Source organism: Lepisosteus platostomus, chromosome 1 (assembly GCF_059453375.1).
Source record: "Lepisosteus platostomus isolate fLepPlt1 chromosome 1, fLepPlt1.hap1, whole genome shotgun sequence".
NCBI lineage: Eukaryota > Metazoa > Chordata > Actinopteri > Semionotiformes > Lepisosteidae > Lepisosteus > Lepisosteus platostomus.
In genome coordinates, this window is record NC_142611.1 from 56,253,038 (window position 1) to 56,275,268 (window position 22,231).

A 22,231-nucleotide genomic window follows, 5' to 3' on the forward strand; every position below is an offset into this window, starting at 1 on the left:
TGTTTTTAGAGTATGGAAAAATGAAGGCTACAGCTGTGAATGGTAAGACGGGGTTTTATTTACATACTGTAGATGTTGAATCAAGTAACCTTCCATACATGGTAAGCCAACATCCTTTTGTTGAAATTTCGCAGTTCCCACAAAGAGCTACCTTCCCTCCGTGTGTATCAGCGTTCATATTACACAGTGATCCATAGAAATGCAAGGCTGCATCCTGGTTACTGTAGTTCCATGCATTGGAGAACCACCAGGGCTCCAGCGGAGCATGTAGCTGCATAACTCAAGAAACTGAATTCGCGACGTCTAATTGTCACGCAGAAATCCTTATCGTTAGCACGGCCGTTCAGCTAGTTTCTGTAGGATCGCTGAACTAAGAAGACTTTGCCAGTAGCTCTCCCACGACTTCAAAATCACAAGGAACTACAAGTCCCACAACGTAGCGCTCCTTGCGTATCCCTTTGCATTCACCACCCCCCCCCCCCCGCCTCCCTCCCTGAGAGGCTGAGTTTAAGGGAAAGACTGACTTACGCGAGCGAATCGCTGCTCCTGACTGTCAATCAACCAGCCGACACAGGGAGCGAGAGACTGAAACTGGGAGGAAGGTCGGGGTGGGAAGAGAAATCCCAGGTGAAATTGCACCACACAGGCAGTGAAAAATAACAACGGGAGGAACTCTATTAAACCACGCTCCAGCTTAAAGTAGAGGGGTTTGTTTTGTCCGGAGACACAATACCACTCTTTCCCAGGACGTCAAACTTGGCGAGTTTCAGTACAGCCTGCAGTTTTGGAAAGAGAAAACACAGGTCACTTCTGTGTAGGAAGAAATCCTTCAGATAGGAGCAGCACAACACGCCGAATTGTACGGAATACTTCGGTGGAAAGCGGGAAAAGAAAGTTTTCGTCACGTATTTGTTCTTCAACGAAAGTGATCCAGTGGTTTGAATCAAGTTTCCCCCCCTCCACCTTCCAGTAAGAACTGAACAAGAGTCGTGTTTGGAATTTGAGAGTCGGGCAACCGTGGGGACAGAAACGCGAGGGAGGAGTGTCGGTATCTATCTTCCTATCTTAAATCGCAGTAACGATAGATAATAGCATATCCACAGTTAGAACTTCTGATTTTGCACACACGGCAAACTAGAATACTTTGTCTTGTTTTTCTTTAGTTGCTCGCTTGTTACGCCCGGAACAAACGTCTCCACGGCAAGGAAAAAGAGCGAGAGGATGAGCGGGGGAGATATCGTGTGTTCGGGCTGGCTGAGAAAGTCTCCGCCTGAGAAAAAGTTGAGACGTTACGTAAGTTAAAGCTACATTGCTTTTGCCTTAACGCTCTTCTGCTCTTAAATATGCACATGCCTCTTTTTCTTGTATTTTGTGGTAAGAGAATTCCTTGAACGCGTTAACCCTAAACAGCTGTTTTTCTTTCTTGGCAACTTGTGGCTGGTTGTGTTGTTAGAGGTACGTAAATGTGTTTCTTCGAAATCAGGTCAGCTGTTTACCCAGCTGAAAATGAGGTGCTTTTGTGTAATTTACACGTTTTCTACGTGGGGCTACTGGAGGTGAGACATTCCTCCTTCGTTTTTTTTGGGGTCAGGTCTGTTACATCTACTATCCAGACACAAGTGGTTGCAGCGAAACGCAGATGGCACTTGGCAGTGTTCAACAGTGTTTTCCCCTTGATAATTTAAATATTAGGGAGCTGTGCCTGCAGAATACCTAGGAGATTTTGCCTTCTGAGTTTTGCGTTGCTGCTGCTTTTAGGATTTCGGGCTTCACGTAGTCGTGCATTTTTTTATTCCTGCGCTCACAGACATCGGTAGAAATGATTACTTAAGTGATTTTCAGCGCAGAAAATTACTTGGGCTTTTAACAAAATTAATGAAATACCGAACAAGCCAGGCGATTATACAATTCAGTTGTAGTTGTTTTGCTGGATAAGTGCATATAATTCTGCAATTTTTACACGAACCACCTTTATGATGTTGGATAGGACTTTGGGATTCAATGTAACGTAGTTCTAAGAGCATGGGAGCGCACAGGTCACACAGCAACTGGACAAAGCTGTTGAAGTTGCTATATATATTGTCTAGTTTCTCTCAGGGTTTTGTATGTGTACGTCTGTGATGACACTATGTGTGTGGTGTATATAGTTTATTTTTGTTTCCAGATTACTTGATTCTTCAAAGAGATTTAATTTTCCCCGCTCTTATCCACTGAACATCTGTTTAAATATCCAGTCAGATGTAGTTAGTCTTCATCTGTAACTTCAAAGCATGATTTCGCAAGCTGAAGGGAATAGTGAAAAAAATCGCCTTATATATTCAATTTGAGTTAAATTAAGGAAAAGATGCATTAAAACCGTTTAAAAGGCTGAGTGATGGTTTAATGAGTAATTATGAAACACCACTTAATCTTTAAAGGTATTTCGAGTACCCCATTTTGAGCCATATTAAAAATGGATTTTTTTTAACTTATTATATTATTGTAAACTGAAACAGTTTTTGTTTCATAATACAAAACGTTTCGTAATCCCGAACACTCTTAATAAACGGTAAATGAGGGCTCAGACCACATCGTGTCGCTTAATATAAATCTTTTTTCGTGTTCTTATGTGGAGTCAAAACAGTTTCGCTACTCCAGTGATGTACAATAATGTACATCTATCCTGCCAGTTTGACGTTTTGAAATAAGTTGAAGTAGCGCAACTGTTTATTAGGAACGTAATCTTTGGCCCAGCAGATAGACTGAATTTTTATCTGTTTCACTTCCCTTTCTGTTGCTTTTGACTCTTCTTAAATGTTTGTTGAAAGAACAAAATCTGCAGGGATGTGTTCATGAAAACTAATTTCCTCACTTCCTGAATTGTGATCACGTCAGGCAGTCTGCCATCTTAATCCTACAATACGCGTTCTTGAACAGGGTCAGAAAGAGGTAAAGCACTTGAACATCACTTGTACGAATGTATTCAGAAACCGTTGGCGAAGTCTAGTTATAAAGTAAATGAAGAACTAGTCAAGCATGGGAAAAAGAAACCAAAGACTACAGATCATGATTAATGATTTATGTATAAACTATTCATAAACATATGACAAGGAAACCATTGAACTGAGCTTTTAAATTTAGCAGAACAGACACCTTACTGTAGAGCCTCTTGTGATTCTTAGTCTGTTCCCGATGACACTTCCTAGCTGTGTGATGGGGAAAATACAAGCTAATCTTTGTGCGAGACTCCAAAGCAGATCAATGAATTGTCGCTTGCACTTAAACGCACTACATCTGTAGTGTTTGAAACCTTTCTCTATTCTTGAGGCATTTGAATTACCCTACAGCTATTGAGAGATTTTATTTTTTCTCTAGTGTAACACGGTATGCATCCCTACCACAATATTTTAATTGCCTATTGTGTTAATATACAATGAATATGTATGTATAATTAAATGAAAGCAGTAAAGATAACATGTAAATGCTTTGTGTTGTTAAGCCTCGTAGTTAGTTTGTGGGCAGGAGCAGGGTTTCTTTCACCTCATACATTTCGTAGAGGTTGCAGACAAGAATGTTTGGCTTCAATTTGTGCCATTATCTCAGCTTTTGGGCTTTTAAAGCAAATTATTTTTTGAATAGGTATTCAACAAAAAATGTATTTTTCTGGTATAATGCCATATGTCTCTCTTGACGTGTTCCAAAGCTAGCAGCTTACATCAAAACATCAAGAAAATGTAATAAAATCCATATTCCCATCAAGACAGCTGCTCAAGACATGATCTTTTTTCATAAGCAGTCATCCTTAATCTGTAATGAAATCAGCTTTTCCTGACGGAGCCTTCAGTGATTCCTATTTTCTGTATCGAAACAAACCTCAGTATTGAACTATTGTATTTTTTTTTGCTTGTGCCATGATTTTCAGTTTTGTTGAATCCTCATTGTAGTCAGTTGTGCTTTAATATATGGTCATTAGGCAGAAGGTTATATGGATTGGAACACATTTAATTGGATAGATTGTGAATTATATTAAATTAAGAAGAAAGTGGTGGTATTGAAGCTCCTGTATGTGTTCTGGTTGTTAAATATTAAAGTCTGCAGTCTAATGAATTGAATTGGCTCCTGGCATTTTGTAGATACAATTAGTGAACAAGAAATGGAAACAACTGGGAAAATGTGGGGCAGCAGGTATATTGAAAGCACAGGCTTCCACAAAGAGGTGGCTCATGTGTTAAATAAGGAATTAACTAAGGGTCCTGTGTAAAATGCTGGACAGTCCTGGTTGCCTATATTTATAGCTAGAATGGCTGCAGGAGGAGACCTCAGTGACCGTGAAAGAGGGGTGTTTGTTGGGGTATGTTTGGCAGGAGCTTCAATGTCCAAGACAACTTTCTCATCTTTCTGATGGTTGACGATATTGGTGCGTGGGTCGGCTTTTTTTTAACCCGCACCCGCCAGCGCTTGTGAGAAACGAGCCAGCGGTGTCTAAGGTGATGTCAGCATGGAACCCCAAGGGAAAGACATCCTCAGCAAAGGGCAACAGTGGGTAAAAGTGAATTCTCCAGGATTGTTATATCTGTGCATTAATTCAAAGGGCAGGGCAAGACAGGCAAGCAACTGTAGAGGCACTGACTGAAAATTTCAACCTGGAGCACTGGCAGGCAGTTTCATCAAAAACACTGCCCCGAGAACTCCACAGAGCAAGATGCCATAGTCAGGCTGAAGTGTACAAACTGCTCACCACACCAAATCACGCATGTTTTCAAATCCAGAGGCGTTAATAACACAAAGGAGAAATGCAGTCAGGTCAGATGAACCATCGTTCACCATGTTTGTAAAAACACACCAGTGTGGGGTCAGCCCAATGAACTGCACAGCCCTGATTGCCTGGTTCCAAGAGTGGAGGATTCTGGTGCTTCTGTAATGTAGTGAGGCACATTTTCCTCACAAGCTGTGAGTATGACACTGTGTGTCATATTCCTTTAAAAGGCAAGATCAAATCTAGTCACTGCTTAATGGCACTAAGTGATCATCTTCACCTCCTGTTGTAGCAGGTCTTTCCTGGCGGGGGGGGGGTGTCTTTCAGGATGGCACTGCCCCCATCCACAGAACAGGTGTGGTTGCCCGGTAGACTAATTAGCCTGACATTATTGTGATCCACATGTCATGGCCTTCTCAGTCACCACAGCTGAACTCAGTTGAGCATTGACAGATATTCTGGAGTCACAATTGTGTGAACTAGATGTGATTTGCTGGACTTCTTTGTGGAACAATGGAACAAAATCCCTCCTGCAGAATTGTAGTTGAAGGTAGCCTCAGCACATGCAGGTCTTACTGGCCACACACGGTGACCCCACACCCTGATAAGTGCTTTTACATTGGTACAATTATTTTGTCCACTACCTGTGTGAATGCTGTATCTAGCAATTTCAATTGTCTGTCATCCTTGAAGATCTGAGTAAAGGTATCAGTTCCTTGGTCCACAATATATATCTTTTTATCTTTGGGATTCAAAAAATAACTACAAGCACATGCACCTGATAGTATTAAATGACTTTAATATGGTAGCAAGCGTGTGTGTATTTCTAAACTTCAAAGAATGGCATCCAGAAGCACAGAATGGGATAGGGGCAGAAGAGGTGGGTATTGCATCCTAATGATGCTGTGTACTAGAACCATGTTTGTTGGGCAGAGGCACTTCATTAATACAGAGGGCAAAGTTCTCCTTGTTGAGCTGATTCAGGGAGCCTGGACTGAGGAAGGAACAGATGTTAAAGCAGGACCCTGCTGTGTTTGTGAGATTGGTCACTGTGGAATCTGAGATTGGGCTTTGGGAAGTGCTGTGATCCTCATGCTGGCTATCCAGTATGTCATGTGTTTGGTGCTGCACTGGTTGTGCTGGTTTCACAAGGGAGAGAAGAATTTCTTATTGAACAGAGAGTTGCCTTGGCTGACCATTGTGTTTGGACTGTTCCTGTGACACTTCATGTAAAATCCAATGTGTTTGTATTTTTTGTATTTGTATGACCAGGTACAGGCCTTTCCAGATTAAAATAGAAATTGGGGATTAAGGATGGTCATATTTGGCTTGTGGAAGAAGTCCTGCGTGGGAGGGTTGTTTGCCTGTCTATGTCTTTGTTGACTTCTCTTTTGTAGTAAAAAACTACAGGAAGGTGTTCTTCTGTTGCACCTGTTTTTGCAAAATAAGCAGTCCTTCCCTCACCATTCCTCTTACTCAGCCTGGCCCTTATTTTGTAGACAGAACTGAGCAAAAAGGGGTTTTGTGTGAGTTTGTCTAAAGAGGACCTGATTTGTGTGAAAATGTTTTTAGTCTTTCATTTCTGAAAACATCCGTTTTTCAGTGTGTTATTTTTTTATTGCCGCAGGAGATGACAAAGAGGAAAAAATAAGCTTTCTTGGAATTTGTTTTGGTCCAGAAAATTGATTTAATCCAAAGAAACAATCAAGCTTATGACATTGCAGACTCCATACGCAAATGAAAACCGCAGCGGAATCATAGACACACAGTTTGTTTGCTTAACTGTTAATGCATTTCGTCATAGTATTAGCTGTGTGTAATTCATCACAGTCCTCTTGCTGTGTAATCAGTAAGAAGATGCCTAGGGAATATATGTGAGCTGCTGCCTATATTAAGGTGCCAACAGCCTGGAGCACACTTGCAATGGATCAGCATGGGATTTAAAAGACAAGGGAGTGAGAAACATGCTTCTGTCCTCCTGTCTACTTAAATCTGTCAGAGTGCTGTGCCCCAAGGTGGATACCCTTGCTTTAAAGAAGTAGGAAGTTGATCTAAAAGAATGTTGTTAGTGTAGCCTTTTCACTGCTCTTAATATACAGTACTGTATAAAGTTGCATAATTTACTTGATTGTTGACTGTAATTTATTTTTTATCGCTGTGGCCTTTTGATATTGGCCAGATCTGCTCATTCATGTTCCCTCGACGTGCATGATATACGGATGAGGTTGCTATTTTCTTGTCTTCTGTATTAACCCAGTAGGGGAAAACTATTCCTGCTGAAGCATTCCTGCTCTGTAGATATGTAACCTATGACCAGACTTCAGTTCTAGGGTATTTGCAAATGTTTACTATATAATCAGAGACTTAAGAAAGAATTGGTTAATTATTCTTTAAGTGTATAATTGGAGAAAAGCTGATCTTTCTCAGTGTTGTCCAAACATTGATACAATCTGGAAGATTGTCTGTAAGGACAGATACACTGAGTGCTAATGGCAGGTTTGGGTTCAGATCCAAATCATGTTTTATGCCAACATGTTGGAAAGTCTGGAGTGCTGTTACCCCTGAGATGAAAACTTAGGAGTGAATTAAAGTTACCAGTTCAGGCTAAAACAGTGTCCAATTAATTTTTGAACAACATCCCAGGCTGTAAAATCTGAGCCTGAGCCACTGTAAAACAGTGAGCCTGGTAAAATAAAAGCTGGCCTTGGAAAAACAAAATGTCTATCTTGTGTGACTTTTCTGTCATGAAAGCCGTGGGAACAGCAGTTTGAACAGAGCACTGAGGTTGTGGATGCAATTAAGCCTGGCAGTTCTGGATTCACAAGAACTTTCTTATAGCGGTACAACAGAGTTATGCTGTATCTTTTAGTAAAGACCAGAAAATTAAAGCTGATTTTTTCAAATGTTTTAGATTTTAAAAGCTGAAATTCTGTTTCAGGTGCAAGGAATGGAAAAACAATGAAACACGAGAGTGACTATATATATATTCCCTTTCTTAACAAGACCTCGTTATGCCAAACTTCTAATAAAGTATTTTAGCTCAGGAAGGGTTTTGTAGCCATGAAAGAAACCCTGAAGCTTAGATGGCAGTAACAAAAAAAGCCTTGGAACTGGGCTGTTTCATGTAGTACTTTTATATTTGCTTAAAAAACCCACTTATTTTAAAATTTAAAATTGACACCAGTTGACATGACAACTAAACAGCAAATGCATTCAAGCTTAATTTAAGACATCACAGTAGGTAGCCATTCTTTATGTCGTGATGGCAGAAGAAGTTGGTGAAAATATACAGGAGAGCATTCCTTCTCCAGAGCACTCATTCACTTGTTTCTAATCTAGCTTCAGCACCCTGCACATGTGACATTCTGATTGGTTCCAGACAAACGCAAGTGTAACCATTCTGGGCAAAGTTTGGGACAGGGTGGGGTGGGGGGGGGGTGGAGGACTCACTGCCTCTGATTGGTTGAGGTCAAGGCTAAAGTTGTTAAGCTCTTTCAATCAGTGCTGTTTACAGGCAGCTTTTCAGCTGCTGGAGTGTTGACTCAGCTTTTCTGCCGGTTTGCCCTCATGCTGCCTGCGGAGATGTAACACTTAGCCAAGCCTCTCAGAAAGCTCCGCGGTTCAGGTCGCTTGTCCTTTCAGAATTGTTCCTTTTACAACTGGGCCATGGTCTCATGGCAGGGCTTACTGTGGCTGCGCTGTATTGAAGCGAATCTTGCCATGCTGAGCTGTGTCGCTCTGTGCCGATGTAGAACCCCTGTCAGGAATCAGGGAGGTGGACAGCTGGACTAGTGTTCACTTATAGGAGATTGTTTTGCTGCTTCTTCCGTCAAGTTTACCGTCGTACCACCGTAAAACCTCTTCTCAGTGTTACTGGTGTGATCTTGTGATTCGTATGACACACTTTCTCAAAGTGTTTTGGAGTGTCGACTCCGGATTTACATTGCGGGTTTATGTTTTTCATTGACTCTGCGTTTTTTTAACTTTGCTTCATTTCCTAGTCTGCCTAACTTCCTCTTTTAAGCTTGGACTCATCATTCACAGTTCCAATTAACTTAAATGCATAGATTGAAATTTCTGCTGACACAGCCATTCGCAGTGTAGGCATCTCAATCTGACCAAGTGAAAAGAGTGGTATGTCGCAATTTTAGGGTTTTTTTTGGGGGGGGGGGGGGGGTTTCAGGGTGTACAGAGTGCTCAGAGATGGAATAGTTCCTGGTTTTTACTGTTGGCAAGTTTCAGAATGTCTAGATCACTGCATTGCACCACGTTCATTATACATGACAGAACGTCCGCTAGCCCTAAAACCCGTCTATCAGATGATAAAGCACTTTTTGGAGCTCATGACTGTATTGGTTCTGATTTCATATTTCTTCAGCTTTTCTGAGTCAAAGAACAGTACGGCAGCATGATTTTTTGTATATTTTTTTTCTGCAAACTAAAATGACAGTAAGTACTGCTCTCAGAAATTTCTAGTAAGCCTGAGGCCTTGCTGTGTTTCCTGCAGATCTTTCCAGGATTGAAGAAGAAATAAAAGCCTGTTCTGTTCAGGAGAGCGCCAGTGGAGACAGCCGTCACGTGGAGAATTACAGATATCTGAACTGTATCTCCCACATTGTTTAATATATTCTGTTATTTAGAACTCACAGTAGCAATGCATTACATTGTGTTATGTAGTGTATTATATTGTATTATAAATGTTTAAACAACTTGAGGCATTTCACAAGGCTTTTGTTTTTATCATTTTTTTAAATTCCTAGAAACAGGAAAGCTTTATGGGAGTGACTTTTCGTTTACTTGTTCGGTTATTTATTTAAAAAGGTGCTTTTGTTTTTCTTATCCAAACTAATGTGTAATCTTGCAATTCAAGTTGGGCATCCAGCCAGATCTGAGCAGGATGTTTCTTCTGAAATCCGTGAGTGACGTAAGAAAATAGAGACTCAGTTTTTCCAAATTCCCGATTTGCTTTAACTTCAAAGTTAAATTATTTTAGTCTAGATTTTTTTTGTATCTAGAATCTGTAGTGGTTCTGTCTCTACTGTTCATGAGCACGTAAGACAGGTCTCTCATGGAGGAGGCCATTAGAAGCTGGTTTGGTTGCTTGCAGCTGACCGATATGAGGAGCTCATCAAGCTGTTCCTTGAAAGAAGCCAAGGTACCTACTTGAAGAAAGTAGCTGGTTCTAGACTCCCAAAACCCACTGAGTAATGGAGTGCCTCCTGTTCAGTTGAAATATAATGTTTCACTTTTGATTCTGAAGAGGTCCATTGGATTGATGTTGTTGGCGCTTTTGAGCATTCTGAATACTTAAATGAGGTCCCCTCGTTGTCCTCTCTGGTCAACACCAAAAATATGCAGTTCCTTTAGCCTGTCAGACTAAGGTATCTCTTTGAAATGTATCTGGTTGCTCCTCTTTGGATTGATTCTTTTTACAAGGTGATCTAACTTATCAGGTCTTCGTACATGCATTGTGCAATTCTAATATAATATATTTTGATTCCACATTTTACCCGTAAATTCCTATATTGTGTTTACCATTCTTAAGTTTCCACATATGATTATTAAGACGAATAAGAGTAGACATCCTTGTCATCCCTTGGGTACTCCACGAATTATCACCCCAATCTGAGCATTCTCCGCTTATCTGTGTTCATTTTCTATCCATTAACTACTTCTCGATACCAGAACCTACTCTCTGGATGCCAGCTGTTCAAAGATATTGACAGTTTGTTTTATTAGGAGCTTGATCAAAATCCTTGTGACAATCTAGATATGTCTTGTGTGTCCATGTTTGCATTCAGTTTTTGAAAGAATTCATTGCAAATTCCCTATTTATGAATGGATGCAACATTAGTAATTTTCTAGGGGTTATACCTTCACCCTAACTGACCATTAGAAGACGTTTATGATGTTCATGTCAATGAATTGAAATGACTTATTATATAGTATAGTTGGTAGAATGCTGTAAGACTAGAGATTTCTTTCTCAGTTCAGATGATTGTTGTTTGCTCTCCTCAGAAAGAGCTCTGTTGCTGAAGCAGCTCAAAGGTAGATGCTCTCAGAACAGATTTGGACATTTTTAGGTAATCCTTCTTGTGTTGTTTATTCTTCAGAAAACTTGTTCTTTAAATTATCATGGCCACTATGTGACTTTTTTCTAGTCCGTTGTCCCCAGTGTTCACTTAAGCAATAGTAGTGAAAGTAAAAATACAAGGGGATAAGATTCAGTTTCTTAAATACACATGATTGCTCAATAGAAAGCAACACAACAATCCCAATTAGGAAATACATGAAATCTACTTATAAACAGGAGGCAAGGAATATTTATCAAGAAGTCCAAAAAAAAAAGTCAGTTGTTTAGCTGCATTGTACTGTGCTTGCATAATCCCTTATACTTTATTTTGGAGTTCCTGAAGATTGCATTGTAAAACAGCCCATTTACAATGGTGCTTGTAGAATTCTGCTAACCCTCGAAATGGAAAATGCATTTGCAGTTAATAATTTAGCGCCCATTATATATTAAATACAGCATGAAAATTTAATGTTAGTTCTCCAGCAAGGGATATTATTTTTTGTGTTTTCAGGCATCCTGACTGATGATCTCTGTGCTAGATTATATCATTCTGTTTTGATATCCTGCCTGAGTACTTTATTCCTTCATATGTTACTCATGTTGGTTTAAGTTGTGGACTTTGCTTCTGAAAATTCTCAAGCCAAATTTAATCAAAAAGACAGAATTCCCTGGCTATTTCCCTTGTTGTTTGTTTAGTTTTTGGGACATCTTTAAAGGATTTCAGAACAGCTTTGGGATTTTGTGAACAAGCAAACTACTTAGTGTGATTCTCAATTTTGTAAATGATCATAGCTTGGCTTGTAATTCAGTGAAGTGAAATCACTGAGACGTAATGCTCAGAGTCAGCTATTCACTTGGGAACAGAAACACTCATTGATATTTTTTGTTCTCTAAATTACTGTAGTTCCCAGGATGCCTTAATTGCTGCCCTCAACATAAGCTGTCCCCTCATATAACAAAACATCCCAGACTTGTATGAGATCAGAGCACTGCATCTCTGGGTCAGAGCTCTAAATGCTCTCATTGCATTCACCTGAAACACTTAATCCCAAATCTTTTGGAAAGATGGTCTTTGTTCCAAGAAATTCAGGTAATTGGAGTTTGTTTGATGGGTGCAGAGTTCAAAACAAATCCAAGTAGCCAAACGCCAATGTGGGTCGTGGTTCATAGTAAGATTTCAGGTCTTTAAAACATGAGATTCTGTCTTAAAGTGGAACTGCAGATACAGTTTCTCAGACCGGTTATTAAATCTCGGGAACAAAATAAATTTATTGACGGTATCACAAACTTCTACAAATTCTGAGTTAAGCAAAAAATCATGAACTTTGTGAAAGTACTTTATGGTCTCCGTGTTGTTGCAAGCCCCTGGTCTCGCCAATGGCGAGATCAAGAATTCCCACGAACTGGGGCGTGAAGTGGCCCTTCCTGCTCACTAGTCACTGTGATGACAATGTAATGTGATGTACGAGTGAATAACTACAGGTTGTGCTGCAGACGTTTCACTGTTCAGAACTGTTCCAACGTGATCCGCTTGAAGAGCGAACAAGTAGTGTTTGTCGGCAGAAATGACTCGAAAGTCAAGAGCAGTATTTCTATTGGACTAAAAGAGATGTATTCACAAGCCTGTTTGTAATGGAGCTATGTAATAGAGCTGCTTCACTTCATAAGAAGTTTGGTTGCCTTGTTCTGAAACGCAGAATGCGGTGCTGCACATACATGGACATTTTGTCTATTTTGTGATGTAAATTGGAGGTTTTACACGTTGCTTTGTGCAACTTACTTCCATTGTGGTTTGAAATGCACTCAGCAATGCAGATTCCTTCTAACCCCTAAATATAAAGATGGTGTGGCAGTTCTTCTTTAAATGGCTTTGTAGGAGGCTGTTTTTCATGATTTGCATTGAACTGTTAATGCTTCAAATTATCAGGTGAAAATGCCATTTCAGCATCATCATTATCAGGTGAAAATGAGTTTACTTTCCATGTCTTATTTTTATCTTAGAAAATTACAAGGAATAATTGATTTTCATCATAGCATTGTTAAATTGGTTTTCATCTCGGCATGTGACACTTCCTGAGTTACTTACTGTGAAACTGTATTTGCATTGTTTGGTCATATTCTCTGCAGAACAAAAAGTTTGATTATGAATGTCAGCAGGTCAATTCATTTAAAACAGGTTGACAAGTATTTTCTTTTTCCTTTAGTTTCTTCAGAGCTCGTTTCTGAATTGGGTGCAGACAATCACAGATTGTGCAGGCGTGCTCCAGAATTGTGGTGTGGTAACCTCCCTTCAGCTGTGTCTGTAGATGTTGAAACAGCATGGCTGGAACTGGGCAGGGCACAGGTAGTGTGAATCCTCAGCTTGCTATTCTTCGGGTTCTTGGCTGAATGCTTTCCAGACTGAGTGTCATCAGCAAAACCCATGTCAGTTCTGTGGTCAGCGCCTCTGTATCAGGCAAATACACTCCAAAAATGGAAGCCTCACAGCCCAGCTCTCTGAAGAGGCGTGTGTTTACTTCCCCTAAAAATTGACTGGCATTTCAAATGGTGGGAAAGGGAACAGAACACACTGGTTCTACGCGCTCAGAGAAGCACTGCAGCCTTGGAAGAAGGAAGGAATGATTCTGCAGCAAGATAGGGAGAGTTCTCAGGTTTTAGTTTTCTTAGCCAAAACAGAGAGAAGAGTTTAAATTGAACTTTCAAATTTTGTGGCTGAAAGTAAGGGAATATTGACATGGGCCCTCAGAAGCAAAGCAATGTTTGTGAGAAAGTTAGAGTGTAAACTAATGTTGGTGACGCTTGAATTGACTCTGTGTAATTTAATGGGCAAGCAGTAATCGCATAATAAGGCTGTTTACATGGTATGTGAATTACACTGTTCACTTAACAGAAGCGATTGATGCACATTCTTGACTTTAGATTGTGAGGAAAGTGAATGGAGAAATTGAAGCATCATGACAGCGTGACGTTTTATTTTTAAAAAGTCTGAGCTTTTAAAACACTTTCACCTAAGGAGCTGCTACAAGTCTTGATTTCAATACAAATAAAGAGCCGATGGGTTAATACTTCTGTACGTTTTGTCCTTTACAGCTGTTGTTGAAAATGTTCATGTAAAAATGGAATGAAAGGTACATATTACAGTATTTTTCAAGTATTGTGGAACACTTTACTGTGTTAAACTACTGAGCCTAGCAAACACTGGTTTGTAAATGATTGCTTGTCTTGTTTTTTTTCCTCTGCAAAAGTTTCTAGACAGATGTATTTTAGAATAAATGGTTCTATTTATTGAAACGTATAACTGGAAGGGCTTGCTTAGGGGAATGTTTCTTGGCAATACTGTGATTAGTGAAAGTTGAAGATAGTGTGCTTCTCCCCCTATCTTAAAAGCCTCAAGGCTTAGACCATGCAAACTGATGTAAGCAATGTACACAACGGGTCTTTAAAATTTCGAAAAAAATTGAAAGATCCATTAACTTGTAAAACAACAAAAACCTATTTCACAGGCACAAGATAAATGCCTTGTCAAAACCTTCAACATATGCAAATACTTTTATGTTTTGCACCGAGGGCAGTTAGCTTGATTTGACAGAACCTGTGTGATTTAAATAACAATTGGAGAGATTTGCCTGCTCTGGATTATTTGCATGCCAATTCAGTTTTCCCAGTCTGATCATCCTGCCGTGGCTCTCAGTGTGGGAGAGGTTTGCTCTTCCTTGGTTTGTTTTCACTGGTGTAATAGCCTGTATTTAGGATTCCAGTGGCTGCGATGAGTCTTGCACTAGTAAGAATATACAGAGAGTCCCTGTGAGGCTGTGAGCTCAGGATGGCAGGGCCCCAGGTCTGGGGAGATTTACACTGCAATTATTCTTGCTAGAATGGGAATACTTTTAGGTAAATACTTTTCTTCACAAGAAGAAAGCGTCAAATGTGCGCCTCAGAGTTTTCCTTAAAAAGCTGACTTAAGTGAAGTTTTAACTCTTGAAGAATATTAAAATTATGTTTTAGCAAAGCAGGACAAACCTGCACAGTGGTAGCCTTTGTTTGGTATGTTCTGTTCACAGGTTTGCTTTAGTTTCTGGTTGGTGAAATGCTGGCTGTAAAAAAAAAAAAGACAACTTTTTATTTAGAATGAAGTTTATGATCTTGTTGTTCAAGGACAAATTAAATGTATATGTACATTTACGGGACACTGTTGCTGAGTAATACCGGCCTTTCCAGTGCAAAAGCTACATCCATTGCAAGGATTTGGCACATCCAGTTCTTTAGTTATTTGATTAAGTGCTACTTAGCTCAAACATATAATTTAGAAGCAGTTTTTGCCAAAGAGCTGCACTGGAATGGATTGGAATCTCTGCTATTTGAGTACCTCTGGTATTGAATTTCAGCAATCTGCAGCACTCAGCTGTACAGTTACTCTTTCATATGGGCTGTATTGTCATTTAGCTTTAGTATGGCATTTTCTAAGTTTATTTGAAGTTTTAGGTTTTAAATTACAGAATAAAATACTAAATTAACTCTTCTGTTCCATCTAATTTACACAGTCTAATACTTTAACTGGATTATCGAGTTCTCTTTAAGCAGAATAATATTAGTGTTTCTTTGTTTAGGCTAATTTGTAAGCAGGTATTTCTTAAGCATAGTTTCTTTTGATACTGGATATATACAGGTAGCTTTTTTTCCTCTTTAAATATAAAGCCTTATTGTGCTTAATCTTTTAGCGTATATTTTAGTGTGCAACTGTAAGTTCTGAAAACTGCATGTTTGACACTGTGATCTAGCCCTGATGTTTTTAATCCTATGGACTGAAGGTCTCACGGATATGATGCTGTATTTTTTCCCAATTTGGTCATGAGCTTTCCATTTCTTCTACATTTCTGTCTTTTATGGTTAAACTACAGCTACAGTTCTGCATGTCTATAGTCATGATTTCTGAGTGAAGTCAGGCATGCTTTGTCCTGATGCTTTTAGGAGAGAAAACGCAAATTGTCAATAAACAAATGTATAAATTACCTGTCGCCATGACCATTTTTCATCTTCTTGGCTTTTGCTGTTTATTGTTTGTACTGATAGACACTTTGATACACCCAGGGGTGGGGTGCCATAACTGGATCATTACAATAGCAGGTCTAGGTAAAACAAACACACAAACACAGCCATAAAGGTAACCGTTTGCTCTTTATTTGTAGTGTGGGGGAAACAAAACAGAACCTCAGGTCCTCTTTGAGCTTTTTAAATGCACTTCTTGAAGTTTCTGAAGATAAACAGCTGGCCAGCTAAGATGTTTATTGGCTTCTTTCTGAAGCCAAAAACTTTCCCTCCTGAACATTCAAACCATTAAAAAAAAAAAACTCTTCCCACTCTTCTAAAGCAAAGTTCCCAAAACTCAACATGCACTTCCACAGTCCCAGGGTCCCCGCTCTGTCGTTTCCTTCTCTTCTCATGCCAGTGCAGAGCATTAGCAGAGGATCTGCTCTCTCTCTGGACGGCAGACAATGACTGGCAGCTGGAAGCCTCTGCTTCCTGTTTATTTAAATGCCACCTGACTGATTATCTTTCGCCAAACGGGTCAGTTTACTGGGGGTGGCCAGTCATTCCCTGGAGCATTCTGGGGGATGCGGTAAAGAGGAGCTGCCGTCTTGCCTGAACCTGTCATCCTGCCACAGCCGTAACAATACAATCACACTGTTCTCATTGAGATGACTGGAAAAGCATGGCTCTCCCCTGGATGGGAAGATATCCCTTTGTGGTTTTACTTCCAGCAGTGCTGGTATCCATGTGTGAAGCTGTGATAAAGTGTCTTGCTCAGGGGCAAAGCAGTGTCGGCAGCAGGGACTGGAACCCACAACCCACCAGTTCTGAGTCCAGAGCCCTCGCCTCTACAGTGCTTTCCTCCCTCCCTTTCCTTTTGTGAAGAAGAGTTCAGATTTGCTGACGTGTGAAATGTTGCATCATTTGGGGATCGCTCTCATACAAGTCCCGAGTGGAAACAAATAAGAACACAAGAAGGGTTAGAGATTAGTGATTTAGTGAATTGAGTAATGAATTGATCCAAGGACCTCATCCAGCCATTTGTTGAGAAATGCCAGGGTATGGTCATCAAAAACATGGCTGGGTAGTGTGTTCCTTACTCCCCAATCCTCTGTTATAGATGCACTTCCACATGCAGTTTCCACTTGTACACTCTGGTTCGTTTTGTCTGTTAAGGTTGTATGTTATGGTGCTGAAGATTCAGGGTGGTTGTTTCTTTAACAAAAGCAGGTCATCGGAGTGTTTTATTATGAGATTCCAATTGACGACAACAAGCTGACTTCTGAAGTTGACATTATTTTCCCTCCACAGCTTTATGCTTTTGCCAACAAATCAATGTGGTTCTCTGACACGGGCTTCTGTAATTCTTTTGTGATTTGTCCAGCATGCTTGTGTTATACCACTGCCAATTGACAGAGACAGCCAGAATTCATCTTTCAGACCACCATTTGTTGGCATGCACAAAGTTGTCATTTATGACGATAACCCCATTGCAGTTACGTAGCTCAGTGATATTTAGTCACAATGGTGCCATTCTAAGAGGGCCTGAATCAAGGCTGTGATTCAGGCAATGATGTGGTGGTAATGACGGGGTTTGCAGACTTTCCCTGATGCCCAGTTATGCTCACAAATAAATGTTGTATGAGAGTATTCATTACGAAGGTGATGTTTGGGCCATGACTTCAGTTTGGCCAAGCTCCGGATTGGATTGATCACAGGTGTCTGAGTGGGCACCTAGAGCTGTGATGGTGGATGGGTGGACTCAGAATCTCCTTGGGGTGTCACACAGGAGACTCATTTCCTAGTTCTTTCTTTCATTGATAGATGTCATCTTTGCTTCCATAAAGTATTAGTTGGGTGGGGGTGTATGCACACTTATGCAGCCAGGGTGTTGTAGGTTTTTTAATTTCAATTAGTTTTCCTAATAATTATATCTATTTGTTTTTCTCTTGAATTTTGTTGGTTGCAAGGTCACATTAAAGATGGAAAACTATCTGACATGATTTGTCTAGATTTCTGGCTTTACATCACAAAAACCTGCAATTTCAATAATGGTGTGTAGACTTTGTCTGTCCACTGTATGTATATATACCCTACTTCTGCCCTGACTACACTTGGGTTGTTGCTCCACGCAGGAATTTTGCTGAAGTTTCCGTAAGACTTCTGTTTTCTTGATGTTGCAAATTGCAGTGTAGGGTGGAATGGCTGTGCTCCCTAGAGCCCAAGAGGATCTGCAGTAGAGTTTCCTGTGAACCGCTAATGCTTAGCAGATGGCAGGCCAGCAAGCGCATGTTGTAGTTACACTGGGTGCTCTCATTTGCCCTCTTCTCTGAATGCATGGTAGACCTCCTTCGGTTGCACCACATTTCCTTTTAAATCCTTTTGAGCAACACTCGAGCGCTTGGTTTAATTTCTGTTTGTTCTTTTTTTTTTGGCCAGGGTAGCATTTACAGCATTTCAGAATTCGGTTTTCTGTCTTATGGTTCTTTTCATTTTATTTCCATGTGTTAAAATCGGCTTTGCTACGACCTGCTCACACCCATCGCATCGGAACAAAAGATGTTAGTGTATTAATAACCCATGAGGACATAACAAATATGAATGTTTTGTGTATGCTGAGTTATTCATTAACTCATAGGCTTTGAACATCATTACTATGAATTGCAGCATAAAGACGCGCAGTTATGTGTGCATAGAAAGTACTTAATGATTAAAAGAACAAAATCTCTCAATACACAAACATTAAATGAGCTAAAGTACAAATCTAATGTTCATTTTTAATTCAAAGCAACCAACCAGGGCGGAGTGGTGGCTCTGTGGCTAAGGATCTGCGCCTGTGACTGGAAGGTTGCCGGTTCGTATCCCGTGGCTGGCAGAGCTATCCTACTCCGTTGGGCTCCTGAGCAAGGCCCTTCACCCCAACTGCTCCAGGGGCGCTGTACAGTGGCTGACCCTGTGCTCTGACCCCAAGCTTCTCTCTCTCTCCGTGTCTGTGTCTCCATGGAGAAAAGCTGGGGTATGCGAAAAGATGAATTCCTAATGCAAGAAATTGTATAGGGCTAATAAAGAAACATTATACAAATAACACATGAGCTGTACAAAAGGCTATGATAACGTAATGAAAGGAACTGAATTAACCACCCAAATATTGCTTTTACAGTCCAAATATTAGGCAAATATCGCTTTCTTAATCAAAATTCCAGTGCTGTAGTAAATTGAGTCTTAAATGTATTACTTGATATTTTAATATAAAAGAATAACACCCTGTTAGTGTTGCTTATTAAGAACGTCTCAGAGTAAATATGTAATAATATTAGAGGGTAGGGTGATGTGAAAAGTGCCATGTGTAGTGTGTACTGTAAGACTTACCCAAACATGGTTTTAATGGAAAAAACAAACCTTTTACAGTTTTGGTCTTTTGCTTAGAAATTCAGAAACGTCAATTATTTTTCATCCTGACCACCCAATTTTGAAATCCCCTTTTGTGCGTTCTACACGTCTCGTTTCGTACCTGCTCACCCCGTGACCTCCTATGGGAAGTGTCGGTGGACTCCTCGGCCGACACCCTGTCTCCACACATCAGTGGGAACACAGCCCTGCACCAGAGTTTCGCTTGCAGCTGGCCTCAAGGGTTGCCAGCCTGTGGAGGTAACTGACTATTCCCAGCCGTCTGGAGAGCCTGGGTTCTGAGGAGATCCTGACTATGCCCAGCCGTCTGGGGAACCTGAGTTCTGAGGAGATCCTGACTATTCCCAGCCATCTGGGGAACCTGAGTTCTGAGAAGACGCTAACTATGCCCAGCCATCTGGGGAACCTGAGTTCTGAGGAGATCCTGACTATGCCCAGCCATCTGGGGAACCTGAGTTCTGAGGAGACGCTAACTATGCCCAGCTGTTTGGGAAACCTGAATTCTGAGGAGATCCTGACCATTCCCAGCTGTTTGGGGAACCTGAGTTCTGAGGAGATCCTGACATCAGTGGGAATACAGCCCTGCACCAGAGCTTTGCTGGCAAAGAGAGGCTCATGCTTGCCCTCTTGCAGCTGGCCTCAAGGGTTGCCAGCCTGTGGAGGTAACTGACTATTCCCAGCTGTTTGGAGAGCCTGGGTTCTGAGGAGATCCTGAGTTCTGAGGAGATCCTGACTATGCCCAGCCTTCTGGGGAACCTGAGTTCTGAGGAGATTCTGACATTTACAGGAGCAAGCTGAACGAAGTGCCTTGTTCAAGATTAGTGCTTATTGGTTACTGTAATTGGGATTTGTACATATAACCTTCTGCTAATAGCTATGCCACCCATAAGTTTATGCCCATAGATAAAAATAATACATCTAACAGATATAAAAAAGATCCATAATGTTTAAATGTTGCTTGTAATTCCAGAGTCCCGCAGGGGAAAAAAAAATCCACACTTCGGCTACCTTTTATAAGTAGCACATTTATAAAAGGTACAAGGGCTTCTCATGTAATCTGCAGTGCAGCCCTGCTACATTTTAAGATTTTGTACAATCCTGAATTAGTTTTGCCGCCACCTTTTGTTATTCATGCACTTGCTACAGTAAATGCATTGATTCTGAGAGAGCGCTCCTCAGATGAACAGGTCCTCCCCTGCTGGACTGTGAGCACAGTATTGCTGACGGTCTACCTCGGTTTGCCTCCCTCTGAAGATCCCCCGTGGTTTTGGGAAGACAGGGCTGCAGACAAGCTGTGAAATACCGTCGGTGCCCCGTGTAATTTCTCAGGTTACTGCGAGACGGCCCCCTGTAATGGTTAGTTCTCTGCGTATTCATGACTTGGTAACTCCAGACCTCTGCTCTCGGTTGTAGTCCCTAGTGAGCTGCTACTGTACTTCTGTTGCTTCTCTTCTTTGCAGCCCCTCTATATTGCATTAGAGCTGAGCCATTGATATCACTAAGCTGGCCTGGAGCCAGAGAAGATAGTTAAAGAGGGAGGCACAGAGAGAGGGGGGGAAAGAGAAAGCTTTCCTCATTGCTGGATGTGTGACTGAGCTGCAGATGCTCACTGCGAGGGCTGTGATACGGAACTGTGCTGCTCTGTGTGATGGGAACTGCAGTTGTGGCTCCTGCTCTTCTGCTGACCTCGTCATACCCTGGTTGAAGCCTTTTCTCCTGAGTTTTTCCCGTTTGTCTGTCCCACTGCAATGGTCCAGCACGCTGCTGCTCTGTGTTAGTGTCTGCTCCTGCTCGTCGTTATTGACCGCCTTTCAAGTTGTGAGAATTTGAACTCTATTGGCAAATCAAGGTCAGTAGCTTCCTTTTTAATTATTTTTTTTTGCTTGCTTTTATTCCTGGCCCACAAGTCCAGAATTTAATCAACAGGAAAACGTCATCTGCTGCTTCATCTGTGTTTGGTTGAAGAATTTCTGGTCTGCAGGTCTTCTCTCTTGAGTGCTGCAGATGGCCTTTGATGATGAAGATAAACACTGTGTTTTGTAAACCAGCTCTTTTCTACCCCTTTTCAGGTCTGTGGCCAGACGTAGCACTCAGGTAATGCCAACTGAGCATTGTTTGCTGCTATCAGCCGGACAGACTCCATGGATCCAGTGAACAGTATCTTTGGAAGTATTTGGCAGGGTTCAGTAGCAGCAAATGTTCCTCTTTCCTGCATAACATAAGTATACCTCAATATGTGCTTCTTATTAGTATCTTCTGTCCTATCTAGTATTTAGCCTAGAACACCTAAGGAAAAATGTAGGGTATATCGAAGTCATTTGAAATCTTTTTACATTTCTTTTTTGATTTTATTTTATTTTGCAGGCTCCTTTTTTCTTCTTTGAGATTAGACATAGCCTGTGTGATCTCAGCATTTAAAACTTAAAAAGGGAAGAATTAACCCCCCCCACCCCCGGCTCCCTGTTCACCTTTTTTGATATTTTTTATATTTAAATGTTGAAGGCAGGCTTGTGGTAATGATCAGATCTTTAATAAGGGTCTTCAAATAATTACAAAGGTTTGCCACAGTCAAGAAAAACCACTGCAATTAACCATGACCAACCACTTCCCCAAAAAAAGCTTCTGAAGTGGTTTTCTGTTGTTTTTCATTTACAGCTTCAGGACAATTCTTGGTTACGGTTCCTTATCTCATACGTTAGGGGAATATGAAAGATTAGAATGAATTTGGATGTGTCTGGTTAAAGTTAGCCTGAAGTGTAATCCAGTTCTTTTTTCTTGGTCTGTGTTGGCATGAAACATTGTAGTAGTTGTGCAGACCACAGAACTAAAAGAGCAATTGTTTGGTCTTGTCGGAGTGTTGAAGGGACACTTCAGTCATGTGAACGGAGTTGCTGTGCGAATGGAATGTGTTGAATTTGAAAGATGCTGCTTTGTCAAATGCATGTGACTAAGCGGGGCACAGATGGGTTACATACCACCCAGATGAC

General features: G+C 40.8%; 1 protein-coding gene across 6 annotated transcripts in view; it reads left to right on the forward strand.

Annotated features, from left to right (window-relative positions):
- The first annotated feature begins 512 nt into the window (after positions 1–512).
- gab1 (GRB2-associated binding protein 1) overlaps positions 513–22,231 on the forward strand; it is a 92,940-nt gene continuing 71,221 nt past the window's right edge. For 2 of the 6 annotated variants that reach the window (XM_088633104.1, XM_088633115.1), the window contains exons 1-2: positions 522–1,048; positions 1,164–1,293. In XM_088633104.1, coding sequence (XP_088489230.1) covers positions 1,222–1,293 — 72 coding nt within the window. In that variant the 5' untranslated portion in view covers positions 522–1,048; positions 1,164–1,221. Of the gene's footprint in view, positions 1,049–1,163; positions 1,294–20,844; positions 21,094–22,231 lie in introns of those variants that run through there. The other 4 variants (XM_088633106.1, XM_088633105.1, XM_088633111.1 and 1 more) reach the window with 4 other exon arrangements.